The sequence below is a fragment of the Electrona antarctica genome (assembly GCF_951216825.1).
Source record: "Electrona antarctica genome assembly, chromosome: 5".
Classification (NCBI taxonomy): domain Eukaryota; kingdom Metazoa; phylum Chordata; class Actinopteri; order Myctophiformes; family Myctophidae; genus Electrona; species Electrona antarctica.
This window is the reverse complement of record NC_136810.1, coordinates 47013811-47032687: the sequence shown is the minus strand read 5'-3', so window position 1 is coordinate 47032687 and position 18877 is coordinate 47013811. Positions and strand designations below refer to the sequence as shown.

General features: G+C 42.5%; 1 protein-coding gene across 2 annotated transcripts in view; it reads left to right on the top strand.

Annotated features, from left to right (window-relative positions):
• Window positions 1-5786: 5786 nt before the first annotated feature.
• The window catches only part of ptdss2 (phosphatidylserine synthase 2), a 21734-nt gene continuing 8643 nt past the window's right edge, over window positions 5787-18877 (top strand). The window contains exons 1-3 of one of the 2 annotated variants that reach the window (XM_079502028.1): window positions 5787-5909; window positions 6871-7168; window positions 16754-16855. In XM_079502028.1, coding sequence (XP_079358154.1) covers window positions 6978-7168; window positions 16754-16855 — 293 coding nt within the window. In that variant the 5' untranslated portion in view covers window positions 5787-5909; window positions 6871-6977. Of the gene's footprint in view, window positions 5910-6008; window positions 6413-6870; window positions 7169-16753; window positions 16856-18877 lie in introns of those variants that run through there. The other variant, XM_079502027.1, reaches the window with a different exon arrangement.

Here is an 18877-nt window from a genome sequence, read left to right as displayed (position 1 = left end):
CTTACTTCACACTCTATCCATTGCTTCACTGTATTTGGAAATTGGACTTTTGGTTTGACCTTCATCAGACCACTACTGATATTGAATTCAAGTTTCACTTATTGCTTGCTCAATTTATCACGTGCGTGCATACATATACTGTATGCGTGTGGGTAGGACATATCTACGAATACAATCATTTTATGATGTATTCTACTACATTATTATGACCTTTGCCTTTAATATCCACAAAAACATTGAGCACTGCCACCACTCTAGTCTAGACTCTAAACAGAGCTGTTGCCTCTGTAATGTAGGCAATCTGCAGGGCATCCAGAAGGGGGCAGTGATGGTCTTTCTTAAGGTGGGACAAAGGACTTCATTAATCCAGATGTTAGGGGGACTTGTCTGGGTCATAATGACTTAGTCTGTAGTTAAGACCTGTCATCCTCAGCCTTTTGGGAACAGAGATCATAGTAGGATCATCATAGGATTGTTTGAATCCGGCAGGTACGTTTACATTACGCTCTGAGATGGAGAGATGGAGAAGGTGTTTGTAGTAACAGTGGTGGTGGGGGGGGCGGTGGTGGTGGGGGGGGGGGGGGGTCTCTCAACCATGACCCGCAGTAGAACTCTCTTTCAGGTTTAACGACAGTACATCGCTTGCTGCCTTTTCAAAGTGTACTTAGACAACCTTTGTCTGTCTCCACTCCCAATAACTGAACTGTGTGATGCACATTCATAGAGAGTCAGTCAGTGGGGGCGGCTGTAGCTGAGTGGGTAGAGAGTCAGTTGATCTGGGAATCAGAAGGTCAGCAGTCATTCGACCCATTGGCTCACCCAATCTATGTGCCGAAGTGTCCATGAGCAAGCCGCTTATGATATATACGCCTATCTTACGGACAGTTTTCTTTTATCAGGTTCTTCTTAGCACAACTGAAACGGATTTGACTCCCAACTCTGGATGCTGAGTTTGGCTAGAATGCTATAACTGTAAGCCAGACTCAGAACTGGGCACTGGCCATCCTACATTTTCAGGGTTTTCCCAATTATTAAAATCCTCTGGGATGGGATGATATATACAATATTATCAACTGACCATCTACTTAGGAAACATTGACTTGGAATTGGATGAAGTAGTGGCAAGTAAAAAAATAATAACTATTACAAGGTAGGCCTACAACTGGCTTTTAAAGAAACCTCCCGCTGTTGGTCAGTGGATCAACAGCATACGTTTCATGGAATAATTACTGTACAGTTGGGTGCCACCGATATTGTCCCTTATCATTTGACCCATTTAGGCCTGAACTCAACATCTAAATCCTCCAGTTTTCTGAAATAAATATTTTCACGATTTTTCAAAAATAGCAGACCTACAAGCTCGTAGCGCGCCACTCGGTGGCGCGCTATGAGCTTGTAGATCTGCTATTTTTCAATAGCTAAATTATAACATAATGTTTAAAACACCAAAAGGGGTTCCCGTCCAAAATGGGTTAACTGTCCTTTTGCGCAGATCACGCAAACCTCAGCAAAAAGAAAAGGACAATATCGATGGCCTCCAACTGTATGTTCCTCAAGACTGCAAATAGAAAATGATTTACCTGCACTGACACTTGTGCTTCAAGTATTTCTGCTAAGGCAGAAAGATTAGAGATTGGCCTATAGTTGTTTACGTCAAGAGGATCGCCCGCCTTGAGGAGCGGAGAAACATATAATAGGCTTGCTTCCATTCCATGGGTAGGCTTTGAGAAATTAGCGAAATATTGAAAATGTCAGTTATAGGTTGAGCAATAACTGCTGCAGCTAGTCTCAAAACATATGGGTCAAGGCCGTCGGGACCAGGAGACTTTTTTGGGTCCAGCGAAGACAATGCAAGGAGAACATCGGCCATTATAGGAGAAAAAATAAAATATACATCAGGATCAGCAGTTGAAGATGCATGCACACCTTGATGAGAGGAGGAGGCATTTTGTGTGTCAAAAATGTGCACAGCTCTTTTGAAATGGTCATTAAAAGCGTTTGACATCAACTTTTTGTCACTTATAATAGATAAAAAATCTATCTTTTTCATGCTGATTTTATACAGTGTAGTTTAACTCTGAGGACATGTGAGGCACCAGATCCAACAAACATGAAATGAGTGATAAATGGACTGACTGTATTGACATGGCAGCAGTAATATGTTTCATCCATAAACTCTGTATGACGTTGACATGAGCATCTGATGTTCTCCCTGCTGTATAATTATCAGTGGTGGAAAGTAATTAGTACTACATTTACTTTAATTAAGTGCAATTTTGAGGTATTTGTACTTTACTTGAGTATTTCCAATACTTTTACTTCTACTCCTACATCTCAGATCCAATCTCTACTACAATTATTTCAAAACTTTAGTTAGTAGTTACTAATTACTTTATAGATTGTGATTGTTATTACAAAACATAGCGGCTACATTAACCACTTCAGCCCTATATACATATCGGCCATTTGAAAACGCATTGTGAGCTTGTAGATCGGCTATTGTCAAAAGATTTTTAGACATTTGAAAACGCATTGTGAGCTTGTAGATCGGCTATTGTCAAAAGATTTTTAGACATTTGAAAACTTTAAACGGGACATTTTGCATAATGACTACTCTCTACTTTAGGTTCCAATTAATTTTGATGCCAATACTTTTGTATTGAATTCCGGACTTTTACTTGTAACCAGTGTTGTTTTCGTCGACTAAAACTAAGACGAAAAATGTTCGTCGACTGCCTTTTTCCACTGACGAAAACTAAATGGAAACTAAATGAAAACTAAGCTATGATGACTACAACTAAGACTAAATATGCTGACAATTTTGTCAACAAATAAAAACAACACTAAAATGTTAGGAAGGGACTAGTGGACAAGAGATCCAGTATAAGTCATTTTACACTTGGTTGCATGCTGAAAATAGCAGATCTACAAGCTCACGTCACAACGCATCGCAGCGCGACGATCTTATATCTGCCATTTGTGTAACATTCAGTGTAAAGTGTTACGACGGCATCAAGGCCCGCTAAAACACATCGACTAAATCAACTGTAGATTTAGTCGACTAAAATCCTATGATATTTAGTCGACTAAAACTAGACTAACACTAAAACATTCAGCGTGACTAAAATGTGACTAAAACTAAATGAAAACTATTCAAGAGACTAGGACTAAAACTAAAATATAAATTTGCTGCCAAAAACAACACTACTTGTAACAGCGTATTTCTACCTGCAGTATTAAGTACAAAATGTGAGTTTCCACCACTGTAATTAATAATTATCTTATCGTCCCATGAACCTGTTCTGAACCAAGTTTATGAGTTTCTCAGGGATCAGGCCAACAACTAACCACTTAAAGTCCATATGGTTGAGCAGAGTCCCTCAGGGCCCTATATTAGTATCTTATAGCGAAAGCTCACAACACGTTTCGATGTCAACACGTCTTCATCAGGTTCCTCCTACAGACAGTATGTCATTGGTGCCAGCAGGTCAGCTTGTCTTCAAACTAGATTAATACATAAACCACATTGTTGTAGTTTTGTCTATCCAGCGGCATTGTGGGTAGGCCTACATGACCTTTACCCTGAATCTCCAACTCACTGCCACACATCACACAGCAAAGAGAGATAAAAGTGGCCTAGTTTAGTTTGTGTGTGTGTGTGTGTGTGTGTGTGTGTGCATGTGTGAGGGGTCCCATGTGTCTGATCGCAGTGCAGTGGAAAAGGTCAAATGTGAGATGGTACTCTATATTTATATTTAAATGTCATTATTATTATTATAGTATTATTATTATATTATTATTATTATATTATTGCGACTGTACAGTAGGTCGCATTTACTATGAAAACCATGACATCACGCCTCCATATATGGTCACGACTCGTGACATCACGCCTCCATCTCCATATATGGAGCTGAATGTTCTGGCATTCCATATGTTGATGCTTCCTCACCCGTACTTCCTCTTCGATGTCGACGGGCCAGCCCCAAAGTGCAGCCGCGTCCGGCAGCCGGCCAAAACTAGAGTTCTCAACAGGCCCGAAACTTAAAGGGATAGTTCAGATTTTTTTTAACTTAAGCTGTATGTACTTGCCATTAATATAGTGGTTGTAACTGCATGAATTCATTGCCCGAGTCCCGTGGTGGGAGTTATGCTCTGGTTTTGGTAAATATTAAGTATTTCCGGTAATTTTGTGGGGGGCACAGGGGCCACGCAGTAAAAGTAAATTAATTCACAAAACTAACGTAATTTGTATTGTTGACCTATTTCTAAAATATTAGCGCAACTTTTGTTACCCCTCTATCACATGGAACAATTTTTTGGGCGTAGTGATATGGACTCAAAAAACTGTACCGTGTGATAGAGGGGTCAAACATGTCAGTTTACATGACAAAAACTACCAGTCGGACTGACTTTCGTCTTTGCACAGCACAGTTTAAAGTTGTCATCACAAATATTTTTAGAGACAAAAGTGATTTCACTTAAATCCGAGCCAAATTAGGTAGCCTGCCCTACATGATCTCTGGGATTGACAAGGAGATGTCAAACAGCTTTTTGATATTCCCTACATACTAAAAAATAAAATGATAAGTAGCCTAACACATTCTTAACACATCACTTTCAATAGCCCACTCCTTATCCTGAGCTGCAGGGGCTTTCCAGGGGCGTACCAGACAAGGACCCTGATGAACCTGAAGCAAATCAGCCCAGATCAGGCAAAGGTTAGAATTACCCAATCAGTTCAGAGAGCTCATTCAGAGAAAAGCTTTAAATAGAGCTATTCACAGATAGGGAATGGAAACTTGCTGTGTGTGCATGTCTTTGTAGACAATGCAGACAGATTTGGGTTAGTTCACTGGATCAGGAGGAACTCCTCTGGTAAGTTCACAGACCACTCTACAAAAGTAAAGGTTGGTTAGCCTGACAGACAGAAACTTTTGCTAGCTTTCTTGGGGTTTAAATCTTAGGTTTAAATCCTCTTCGTAGACCTATTGAACTGTACTTTCCTGTGCTTTTTAAGTGGTGTCTCTGTGTGTTTCTGGCTGGGTCTGTCCCTGGCTGGCTGGCTGGGTCTCTGTTGTGCAGCCTAAAGGCCTATTCATAGTCTGGATTTTCGGTGGTGAGGTGACCACCGCTCCGGTGGTGAGCTGACCACCGGAAATAACGTTGAGAGGTGGTGAGTAAAAACAGAGAGAAGGGCTGGGGTGGTGGCGGTGGTTTGCTCTTCACCGTGGCTCGTGACATCATGTTGTAGTTCGGTGGTCACCTCACCACCGAAAATCCAGACTATGTATGAGCCTTAACACACACACACACACACACACACACACACACACACACACACACACACACACACACACATAGTAACTGATGATTTCGGGTGTGACAGTACAGTACAGTACAGTACAGTACAGTACAGTACAGTACAGTACAGTACAGTACAGTAGAGGGAGGGACAGCCTGGGATTGGAACCCCCACACGGTAACTCTGTAATTTCTCAACCATTTCGGACGTGGGGCGGCTCGCCGGAACCGGCCCACCCCCCTGGGTGCGTTCCGGGGACCCCCGGGGGCGCCCACATGGAGTTGCACCACTTACTTCATATGGGTGTGATCTTTTCCTGCAAACTGATAATTATACTGCTATACTCCCTGCCTCTGGTGAGGATTTAAAACTATAAAAAAACATAATAATATTATTATTGTTGTTTGTTTTCCCAGGAATGATTCGCAATTAAAAACAAATAAATAAAACTGCAGTCACGTTCAAATAACAGCCAACGGAAGTGACGACACTCAAATAGTTACAGCTTGGAGCTGCGAGTTTTGTTGTGACATTCACAGATTTGAGCAACTTCAAGGACAAACGTGGTCAAAAGATGAATGTATTCGGAAGGTTCCAGAGAGAGGTGATCACTGCGCAATGTTACTGTTAAAAAGTTTGACTGTCACGAATATGAATTATTAACGAACGCCGGACAAGTTGACAACAATGTGATGATGATATCACATTGGACTGGAGAGAGACAAGCTAACATCACGGCAAGACAGACGCGTTAGGTTACAGCAATCCAGCCAAAACGAACGCTAGGGCGAGTTCCGAATACACTTTCAAAATAAAGGTTTACACGCTGCACCGATATCTCAACGACTCTTGTTTTGATAATCCATATCCGGAAATAACGTGCTTACGGACGGTAACCTGTTTACGCCCATGTGATCTAGTGTGTTTAGTGCGGAGGGTTAATCTGTTCCTGCCATAAAGTCACCCCTTTAACCGACCTTGTTAATTTATTTATTTTTAATTTCAGTTAATATAGATGATATTAAGCTATATGACAAATGTAGCAGTGTCCCCCGGGCCGCGTGAACTCGCCGTATGACTGCAGTCATAATATCGCCAATGAATCTGGTAAGGTATAACTTGTCTCGTAACATGCATGTTACATCAGCAAGTAATTTCTGACTAGATAATTTTACAACGTTCATGACGGCGATCGTTTTTTTGTCTGTCAGGTCACTCGGTAGATATAGCCCGTGGTGCTGATATGCATACATCAAGGTCTTCTTTGCAGGACACACTGATTTCGCATTCTTGTCGTTTGCCACCATGCATTGCACAGAAACAGTGGTTTAAAAGTCACTGAAATGTTCTGACTTGATATGGCATTATAGCTTGTTTGCTGTTTATGTACGTATAGCCAGAAAACCGACGCAATACATGATGTTGCCCATTTCAGATGCTGACAGAAAATCAAATCTAAAAATGTAAAAGTCTTTATATTGGCGTGGATCTGATAGTGAGATAAATACCTCAGGCTAGATAATATAAGATGTATTTCCTAACCACGTCCTACCAAATCCCCATAGATGCTGACAGTCTTTAGGGTGGGGCTGACACGGATGACAGGAATATAACCAACGGATAACTTCAACATACACATCAGACTGGACAGTCCACCCGACAGAGATCAGTCATGACTAAACCAGACAGCAAACATAACAATAACGGCTCGGTGGAGCCGTCGGTGCAGCCCGGGGCAGGGTCTGTGGATCACGGATTGCCCAGCAAAGCCAAGCAGGTGAAGCAGCAGAGCTCCAGGGAGAGTCTGTCAAGGAGGAATACAGAGTCTGAAGTTGAAGACGATGGAACTAACACGTTTTTCTGGTGAGTTGACCATGACATGAGCCATATGTTGCAAGTTAGGGCTGTCACGGTTACAAATTTAAGTTGACGATTAATTGTCACACAAATAATAATGGCACAGGCCAGATATGACAAATAACTGAAATATACAAATAAATTACTGACATAGTCTACATTATTTTTTATAATAAAAAGGTAAAAATAATAAATAGCTGATCTACAAGCTAACAAGTGTCAGTGACGTGTTGTAAGCTTGTACATCTACTATTTCATCTTGTTTTAATGTATGAACATCTTTCAACATGGAAACAATAATGACGATTATGACGAAATAATTGCGATTACCTCAAATAATTGCGATTAGACGATTATGTAAAAATTGTGACAGGCCTACTTGCAAGTATAGTTAGTCGGCACTAACTACTGCTTTACTAATACTTTTACTATTACTAATTGTACTATGACTGCTGCTGCCTCTAATACTCATATTGCTGCTACCTCTACTGCTTATTACTATGGCTGCCTGGTAATACTTCTAGTACTACTGCTGCTGCTACTACTACTTGTACTGCTACTGTTAAAACAAAGGTGATGATGAATGTTCGTATTACTGCTGCTACAACTGAATCTACATTTTCCCATTTGTATTCTAAGGTTCAGTGTTGTTGTCATTTGATATGGCTCTGTAATGCTGTCAGGGATGTGAAATGCCTGTGAATCATGTGAGATAGATAACGGTTCTGTTCCTCCATTCTACAAGAGATCGGGGTATGTTAATATAAATGGGTGGTATAATAATATAATGGAAAAGTCCCTTTGGATTCACACAGGGACACCACATTCATGATCGATCCATTATTGTATCTATAGTAGGTGTGAATGATGTGGATAAATAGCTTAGTGGACATACAGGTGGATAGATATTTAATATTTATGCAGATGGGTATAGTGTCATAGCCTGGATAATACACCAGACCGAATCAGCCCTTAGTAAAAAAAAATATTGCCTGCCGGCAGTGTAATTTGAGTCTGGCTTATTAGCCAGGCTAATAGTGTCACACACTCTACAAATACTTATGTTCAACGCTCAGCGGTGGTACCTTTGGCCTGGCTGGGCACTCTGGTGAGTCTTCTGGACGTGTATTGGCTCTATAAAATCTACCACACATCAGTGATGAAAGGCATTCAGTTGATGCCAACCGTGACACATGACCCACCCTGTCCTTCCTCCCACCCACTCCGTTGGATTGGTACATACATCCAACCATGATCCATCCATCCCGTTTATTGCTAAATGGGACTGATGTTTATTTGTGCACATTCAGCTAGCTTGGTATTAGATCTGTTACCAAGTTGGTAACAGATCTATGTGGTCTGTCTGTTGCTGACTGCCTGGCTAGTACTGCTATCTGCTTGCTCAGCAGAAATCTCAGCAGAACATTTAAGAGTGATGGCAGGTACTCTACTACAGATGCCCAGCTATTACCTGCCATGAGACCTTAACACACAGGGATTGGTGCAAGATCATGCTTGTAGTTATAGTGCTCATACAAAGATACTCTTGTTATTCACAATTACACGTTTTACAATTACTGTTTTTGTTTTAAATTCTGTCCTTTATTTATTCTTAACATCAAAGTGAACACAGCAAGGCATTCCTGAAATTAAACAACATTGTGCGTACTAGTCCATAATGACAAATAATGGTTACAAAGAAAGAAAAAAAACTAAAAGCAAGATAAGCAAATGACAGAAACAGCTGTGCTGTCCCATCTAAAATGTATGAGTTCACACTCTAAGGGCCGATTCATACTCCTATTTTACCGCTGTTTCAGCACTGTAGTGCCGAAATGATTTCGGTTCGTCAGAAATTTTCAGTAGCACCGAAGAGCCGACTTTAGGACGGTACCGCCCCCCCGAACCTAAAATTACATCACATTGTAGGCTCTACAGAGCTGAACCGACTTTTATTCGGCTCTAAAATAGGAGTATGAATCGGCCCTTAGCTTTTATCAATCAGTCTTGTTTGATGTAGCGATATCAACATCACGGGATTATCACGTAATCGCAGATTATATTACTCTACTAAATGTGCACTAATGACTCATGAATCATGATTATGTTTCTATTTAGTTTTATCCCAGTGCGTTTGGATTACCTTGTCCTGTGACCATGAGGCGCTGAATGAATCACTGTGAATCTTGACTTGTGTTGTAGAGGGAAGCAGTGCGGTTTGTTATATCGAAATTTGTGACCTTAGGCTTACTATCTTATACTGTAACTCACGAGGTTGCCTATTTTTGCATAACCACAGGCTGTTTGTTTTCCAGCATGTGTGTGTACACTATGTTTTTCTTAACCAGACGTTTAAGTGTTGTGGAATGTCCTCTTTCTTTGGATTAAAAAAAGACTGCAGTTTGTTAAAATGGCACGCTCACACTGCGACCTTTGTAAACACCCAGTGCTAAACAAACTGACGTGCAGAAATATAATCCACCATCCAGAAGTTTTCAAGAATGCAGCTGCCCTTTCATTTCATTTTGTACTTGGCCGTTGGCCCCGTCATTGGTGATGGTTAACCTGAATCGTCACGGTACTGTTGGTACATCAAGTAGAGGAAATAGTAAAATTAAAGCTCAAAGCTTGTAGATCTGTTATTGAAATAGTCTTTCTCATATTTAAAGTTCAACTTTGTTTTTTTTCAACCAAGGTTCATGTTTTAGGATGCTCCGTTATGCTTCCGATTAAAAAGTAAGTAGCCTTGCCGAGCCATGAGGCCCATAGGGCAGGAGCCTATCTCCTGTTTCTGTAGCGTGTACAAGTACACCCCCTGGACATGACGCTAGTATGTCGCAGGGATTTACCCCCAATCCAACCCTTGATGCTGAGTGTCAAGCAGGAAGGCACTGGGTCCCATTTTTAGAGTCTTTGGTATGACCCGGCCGGGGATTGAACCCCGACCTCCCAGTCTCAGGGCAGACACTCTAACCACAAGGCCACTGAGCACTCACCTTTTACCAAAGTAAAAGGTGAGTGTTCGAATGCCCCCGCTCCCCTGTCTAAAAAGCAGCAAATTAACACTCACCTTTTACTTTCTTTAAAAAAAGCCTAAAACATGAACCTTGGTTGAAAAAAACTAAAGTTGTCCTATATACATACAGCATGTATCAATGAATCAATATGAAAATATTGTAATATATGTTTTATAATTGAATATCCACTAGTCTGAAAAGCCACTTTAGCCCTATTTTATACTTCATTGTACAACGGTGTCCTGCAAAAATAGCGTTGTGAGACAATGCTATATTTTTCAGAGGGGATGCACTACTTATTGTAGATAAGCTATATTTAAAAAAAAAAATACAATAACAGTTTTGTAATAATGTCACAGGGGCACCTACAAACAGAATGATCCACTGAAAATCACTATGTAAATTGTACATTTATGCACCGACAGGTCGGACCGACAAGCAACAATAAATCAATCCAAAAATGTAATCAATTTAAATCAAATTAAATCAATGAAAGCACTAGCAGACAAGTCAAGGTGCAAAGCACTTATTATTAGGCCTATTAGTAGGCTTACTTCAAACTTAAATCATAAAGCAAGTTGTCATCCACACAGAACACAAAAACACAGTGATGTTTGATATAATTTCTCGCCATCTCCACAGCGAACGGAAAACAAAAACAAACCTGCATCTCCCTAGTGAGAGTGCATGAGTGACAGTTCCAGGACCATGGACAGCTCCTCAGTGCCTATTAGGCTAATGAGGTATGCATAATTATCAACAAAAATACAACAGACCATTTTTTTTGCACGATGTCTGATCTGGTCGAGAGCCAGGCCGAAACGAGCAGAAAGGTAACCAAGGGCGCCTGACTGTGCAGTGCTCCTCCTAAACGATTCTCCTTGGCCATCAAATCAGTCATTTGATGAAGTTTCTTGAGGTACTCAATCCTCATTCATCATCATCATCATCATCATCACATCATCATCACCACCTTATTTATACTCGGGAGTACAGTTGAGGGAAAGCTCTCATTTCCAATGTAGCCGAGGTTACAAAATAACACGATCCAAATCCAATACATCCATTCCTAGGGTTATAGTCTAGTAGCCAGCCCATAGAGCCCCATTGTGAACCCGGACATGTTGAGTACACCAAGGTTTTATGTTAGAAATGTTTAGTATGGGTCCCCAGCATGTAGAAACTGCCGGATGCTAACTTGCATATGTTGAGCAATTTTCACAATTGGCATAATATGTGACCATACCAATTACAACCTATAGAAGGCAAAATATTCAAAATTTCATCATGCTTTATGTAGCATGTGACATGTCAAACTAGGGGGGTTTCATGATGCTGAATCCATTCCAAGCATTCGTTTTGCAAAAAAAAACACCCATTGGGCTAAAAACGGCCAATGCCGTCATCACAAATTGATGATGTCAGCACAAGTGGGCATGGCCGTTTTAAGCCCAATGAGTGTTTTTTTGCAAAACTAATGCTTGGAATGGATTCAGCATCATGAAAACCCCCTAGTTTGACACATCACATGCTAGATAAAGCATGATTACATTTTGAATATTTTGCCTTCTATAGGTTGTTAATGGTATGGTCACATATTAATTATGCCAATTATGAAAATTGCTCAACATATGCAAGTTAGCATCCGGCAGTTTCTACATGCTGGGGACCCATACTAAACATTTCTAACATAAAACGTTGGTGTACTCAACATGTCCGGGTTCACTTTTTGGCTACTAGGCTTATTTGAGTGCGCGGCTGGCGATACTAGACTACTACTGGATAGCACTTTCTAGAATTCTAGTGTGGGCTTGGCATAGACCTGATCACACTAGTCAGTTTGCAATAAAAAGCAGGCTTTCCACCGTGTGGACGCAAAGTTATGTGTAGCGTTTTATTTATTTACCCCTCTGACGTCTGGCATTTTGTTTTAAAATGCAAATTTTGGTCATGGGTGGTATGGCCGACTTGGTAGTATTAATTAGTCAGAACAGCATCAATACAAAACAAATCCCATATAACAAATCCAATTCTTTACGTAATTATACATTTTTAAACGTATATATTTATAATATTTATGAATGTTTATATTTAACATTTGAAAACATTAAAATGTTCTGGACAATTCTGGATGAGGGGCAGTGTGCACAGTTTCCATTTGGTTGGCATTGCTCCTGAATGCCCGCCTTGGCACCATGCTGGTTGTGTACATCTGCTAGTTTCACTATGTTTGGAAATCAATACATAAATTATTATGAAATAATTTTGTTACAGTATGAAATCAACGTACTGTATGTGGAAAAGCTGGCTAGACATTTTTAAGTATAATTGCATCTTACAAACAAATGCAAATCGTCATTATTTGTCCCACCAGTTCCTAAGTGTGGGACCCTGACATTCAGTTTTGAAATAAACACATGCTGCAACAAAGCAGCAGTTAAATAGGAAACACGTTAGCCACACATAGGTTATCATTAACCCCCCGCTTCACGGCCAGGGCAGCATAAGCTGGCAACACATAGCATTACCTTAACTTGCTAACGGTGCTATCAAACCAAAACAAGCAAGTGTTAACCACGCTACGGCGAGGGTTAGCATTCCCCTTTTTTCCCTCACTGTATATGTTTCTTTTCCCTTTTTACCTCCCATTATGATGAATTCCTGTTCTGTTCTTTGTCTATATAGAAGTGTCTATTTGTACGTCTCTAAATGTTTTTGATGAATTGAACATGGTGGACCCTATTGGAAACAAGTGTAATGCTTAATTGGGTCGTCCACTCACAGTTAACAGCCTTTGTATTGAGTTTGTGCTTGAAATGTACTGTAATTCTGCAAACTGTTAATAAATATTTCAATCAATCAATCAATAGCATTAGCTGCAAACACTATATATAGCTCGTAGACAAAACGAGCTGGTTGCCGCTACATATAGCTCGTACACAAACGAGCTAGCTACCGCAACACATAGCTATTATCAAGCGCTAGCTGCAGCGAATGCTAAAACCACGCTACGGCGAGGATTAGCATTAGCTACAAACACTATATCGCTCATAGCTAAATGAGCTGAACCACACGAGCAGCAACCGCTAGCCAGTAGCACTGTTACCAACCAGAACTACGGCCGATAATACTGAATATGGATGACCGTGATGCTAACGCCCTGGCAACACCACGCTGGCACCCGGCGATACACACAACCTGTGTTTATTGCCTAGGCTGCCGCCTGACCCATGCCCAGTCCGCTCTAGAGGAGCAGAATGACTGCGCTAAATGTGCAGCGCTATCACGACAATCCAAAAAGGATGGAATCCTGGGCGCTACACTTCCTCTGCCAACCTGGGGGGCAGCGGACTGACCTCATGCTTCCTTCTATGCATGAGGAATCCAAGCTGCTTCTTTTCACCTGACAGGGGGGAGTTTCCCCAGTCGGACGTAGCGCGTGGAAGGAACACGTTATTCCGACCAGTTCCATTCCCCTCCATCAGGCGCCCCGGCTTGCCAGGGGGAGGTAGTTTAGAGACCAGGATTACTGCATGTTTTTTGTGAGGGTACCTACCCTAGGGGACACAGGGAGAACATGCAAACTGGCCATGAAAGCCTTGTCCTTGAAGGTCATCCTGCTGGTGGCCCTCACGACGGCTAAACGTGTCAGTGACTTACAGGCCTTGTCTGTAAGTCCGGACTGCACAGTGTTTAATGAGGACAAGACTAGGGTGACGGTTAAACCTAACCCAGCATTTGTCCCCAAGAACTCCAATGCCACTATTGTGCCAGTGGACCTGAGGTCCTTCCACCCCCTCCTTTCATGTCAGCTGAGGATGAGAGGTTACACACCTTGTGCCCAGTCAGGGCCATACGGGTGTACATGGCCAGAACGGTTTCCTTCAGGAAAGGAAGTCGGTTGTTTGTGGCATGGGGGGTACTAGGGCCATGGGGAAGCCGGTGACTAAGGTCAGGCTGTCTCAATGGATTGTGGAGGCCATTCAGATGGCTTACTCCAGCAGAGGTACTCTACCACCTGTGGGGTTGAGGGCTCACTCTACCCACAGTGTGGCAGCATCCTGGGCTATAACTGGTCGTCGGCGCCTTCAACCTTTGCAAGGTATTACAACCTGGACGTTACCGAGCCCTCAGTGGCCCCTACAGGTTGCCTTGGAGCGTGTGAACCGCCCTCAGGCCCCCTAATGAGGGGGTTGGGACCAGTATGGTCAGGTCAGGGCTTGGGCAACTGCGGTTGCCAGAAGCGGAAGTCGCAGAGGGGTTTTATCCCCTCTGCGACTTCCGCGTGTCATCACGCACATAGCCCGTGGCCTTAAAGTGACAGGCCGCCGGAGTGTATGAATACATTTTTCTGTAAAATGGAACAATTAGGATGTTCTCTCACATGCGATCTATCGCAAATAACCACGGTTATTATATAACCTCCAGTTTTGTTACTCGTGCCCTGCTTCCATGCTTGGCTAGATTGCAGTAGTGTGTGTGTGTGTGTGTGTGTGTGTGTGTGTGTGTGTGTGTGTGTGTGTGTGTGTGTGTGTGTGTGTGTGTGTGTGTGTGTGTGTGTGTGTGTGTGTGTGTGTGTGTGTGTGTGTGTGTGTGTGTGTGTGTGTGTGTGTGTGTGTGTGTGTGTGTGTGAATATTTGCACCTTGCACTGTGTAATCTGGCAGATTCTGGGGTGTTTGAGAGTTTTTTTTTTGCAGGGTGTTTTGGTGTTTGTGTAGTGTACATGTGTTTGGTTGTCAGGGAGGAGAGCATGCAGTATGTCCCTTGTGACTCCTGCCAAACAGGTCTGAGAGCATAGGGTGGTGCAACAGGGAGGATACAGGAGGAGACAAACCTAATCATTCCCCATTGTTGACCTAGTCTAAAACACTGGAACACAGGCACACACATGCAAGACACACTTACTTGACACATGTAGACTAAAACATGCTACACTAAGGGTGGCAGACAATTCGATACAGCACATTAGTACATAACAATACCAATTTTGCCACGCAATCAGTTACCTTTTAAGTCCACTGGATGGTGCTGATTTCCATTTTCTGGTTAGGACAACAGAGGTCAGGATTCAGTAAGTTGGTCAAAACAGTTTTTACAGGCAGGTCAAAACAAAAACAAAAAGACCCACTAAGGTGCCTGTACCTTGCCAGGTACTAGCGTCTAAGTCAATAGAGTCTTCTGGATGGTCCTTGTCACAGTGCAGGAGCATGTTGATCAGTTCCTCTTTCTGAGCAAGAATGCTGACATCCCTTCGCTGTCCAAATGTCCTTGAACCTTTTTAGACCCAAGGCCAGAACTTAAGCAAACATATTATTCTAGCAGACATTTTATTCTAAAAGTACATGTTGGTTATTGGCATGGTGGTAATAGAGTGTCGCAGTCCCCCCCCCCCCCCCCCCCCCCGTTTCATAAAGTATTTATTTAAAGACCATTAAAGCCTCGAACAAAGCCAACTCGAATGGTGACAAATCATGACAATGAACACAATTCTTTTGGGTGGAAAAAATAATTAGAAAGAAGAAAAACAACAAAAAGTTCTTGTACCCTGCCCTTGTTTTGTCCCCACCAGCCGAAGGCATGGGGAGAGTATGTTTTGCACTCCGTCCGTTCGTCTGTCCGTCCATCTGTTATCAGCTAATCTCCGGCACCGTTAACCCGGCCAATGCCAAACCTTGCACACACACTCCCTGGATGCCAACGATGAACCTCTGCCCCACATTTTCCAGAACGCCCTGTTATAGTGCCACCAGGAGGCAGCTTTTCACCTTTTTTACCTGTAACTGCACCGATCTGCGTGAAACGTTGCATGCACACTCCACAAACCTTTGACCTGCATTTTTCACATCTGCCTTTTATAGCGCCACCAGACTTTTGTAAAAAAAAAAATGATATTACTCCTCATGAGCTCAAGACGGATCTGTCTGATATTTCATATTACATCCTAATTGGCTAACATTGGCTTTCAAAGTTTGCAGGATTGGCCCGTTTTGAACAAAAAGCCTCACATCATCCAATTGCTATCAAAGGCGTAAGAAGAAATGGCACCCTTTTCACATTGGCCTATTATAGTGCCATCAGGAGGTCACAACCTGACCTGGCCTGGTGGAGACCTGTGCCCCGAGGGGCACTTTTTCTAGTTCTTTTCTTTTCTTATTTGTTCTGCCCAAAAAATTGTGTTTATTGTCATGAGTTGTCAGCATCCGAGTTGGCTTTGTCCGAGGCTTACAGGTCTTTAAATAAAAACTTTCTGAAACGTCTATGGGAAAAATGAATTGGAAATTGTCTTCCGGGCCACTTGTCGGGGGCGGTGCTGCGACGCTCTATTGTCCCAGCCCAATAGACACAGTAACCCCAGTGTGGCCAACAGTAGAAGGCTGGTCCGTTCACAGCTGCAACACTGTGGTCGTATTGCACAGCACGGTGTTGTATATCTGTTACCTGTATGTACAGTATATTATCTACACATTGTATTAATGTTTGTTTCCATCTCTTCCTTCCTCCCCTCCTTCTCCTCCTCTACCTGCCTCCATCTGATCATTCTTCACAACTCTCTCTCTCTCTCTCTCTCTCTAGGCGTGCTCATACAGTAACGGTATTGTTTATTCTGACATGTGTTCTTGTGTATGTGACTCTATTGGAGGAAACGCCACAGGACACGGCTTATAATACCAAGAGGTTAGTGCGTGTACACACACACACACACACACACACACACATAATGGACTTTTGAGTGGAGCGGTGAACGATTAAAGAGCCAAAACAGTGAGTGAACGAGTGCCTGGACTGTGCTCGACGACACAAATCATGCTAAGGAGCCACTCATAGTTCCTCTACACTCGTACCAAATCCCCCTCCTCCTCCTCCTCATGTCTCCTCAATCTTACATTTCCTCTCTGAAAGTGACAGAACAAAATGTAAAGATTTCACTAGACGCCAGTTAAAGCCTGCTCTGTCCTACAGAGACACTGTCTGTCTGTCATACAGAGACACTGTCTGTCTGTCCTACAGAGACACACACACTGTCTGTCTGTCCTACAGAGACACACACACTGTCTGTCTGTCATACAGAGACACTGTCTGTCTGTCCTACAGAGACACACACACTGTCTGTCTGTCCTACAGAGACACTGTCTGTCTGTCATACAGAGACACACACACTGACTGTCCCACAGAGTCTGACTGAAATGAAATGAAATGAAATCTATATTTACCCAGGGTATCTGGGCTAAGCTCAAGAACTTGTTTCCAGCCAGGCCCTGCTCATAGAACACATTTCATCGTAGTGGTTGATGCCTTGTTCAAGGGCATTTCAGCGGTGGTAATTTTAACGTGTCGGACGGCTGGTTCGAACTGGGAACCTTCCGGTATCTAGACCGCGCCGCTATCCGTTCGGCCACCGCTGCCACGACTGTCGGCTCCCAAGGTCAGTCTAACCCTAGTCTCGCGTGGCCAGACTGTTGCCTCCCACAATCCTCGAATGCTTCCGTCATACAGTCTGGAGCACGGAAGCACTGATCATGATTTGATTGAATAGATTATTAGACAGAAATGTAACAGAGTACAGTCAAACACTTGGTCTAAAAGGGATTAGCACCAACCTTGTGGTTTCCATTCAGGCCCTATGCAATCTATGAGCAAGCGATAAAGCGGATGTTAAGCCCCCTCCCCAATTCCATTTGTCGCTCTAATTTATCCTAATGTAAATCCAAAAAATCTAATCTAATGTATAGCTTGCTGCATAGCAGAAATGGAAAAAAATGTAATATAAAGAAAAATACATTTCCGTCAACGGAAATGACGCACAGATGCCAGCTTCCATGTTCGGATTACGGGAGGTGTAGTTCCAGACTATCTATATAGCATTCGGAGAATGTGGAATAGTTGTCTGGCTATGCGAGACTAGTCTAACCCTGTCATACAGAGACACTGTCTGTCTGTACCACAGGGATTCTGTCTGTCTGTACTACAGAAACACTGTCTGTTTACTGCAGAGAACATGGTGTGTCCTACTAGGACCCTGTCTGTACAATAGAGACACAGTGGGCCCTATTATGCATGTCTTAAGTACCAGGTCTTATTACTTAACTTAAGACCTGGAGGCGTGATCAATGCCATTTGGCTATTCTGAGTGGCCAAACAGCATTGACCACGCCTCCAGGTCTTAAGTTAAGTCATAAGACCTGGTACTTAAGACACACATAATAGGGCCCAGTGTGTCTTAAAAGCCCAAACCAATGCATCTCCTTGAGTTGCATTGGTGTGGTTGACTTTAAAAAACTGTTTTGTCCCGACCCGACCCTTTGGTGTGGTGTGGGCTTAAGAAACACTGTCTGTCTGTCCTACAGAGACTAGGGATCAATAATCGCGAGATTCGAGATTTCAATTTATCGTGAAAGTGTCCTCCGTCAATACACTAGGATGAATTAGCTTTTGTTGAGCTGCAAATTCAGTACCACTTAAACCCTCTCTAGTAAAATATACTAAATGGGGAATTCCCCTAGGGAAGATATTAGGCTTTCGGCCTCCAGGCAGAGGCTCTGAGCCGCTACTACATGTCCTGCAGAGTCAAATGCAACAGATTTGTGCAACAGGGATTTTGCTTTGACTGCTACGAGAGGTATTGTTGCTACAGAACTGGAGTGTATATCCTTTAGTATTAACATTTATTATTCATAATCATGATTTGCTGTTGAAGTG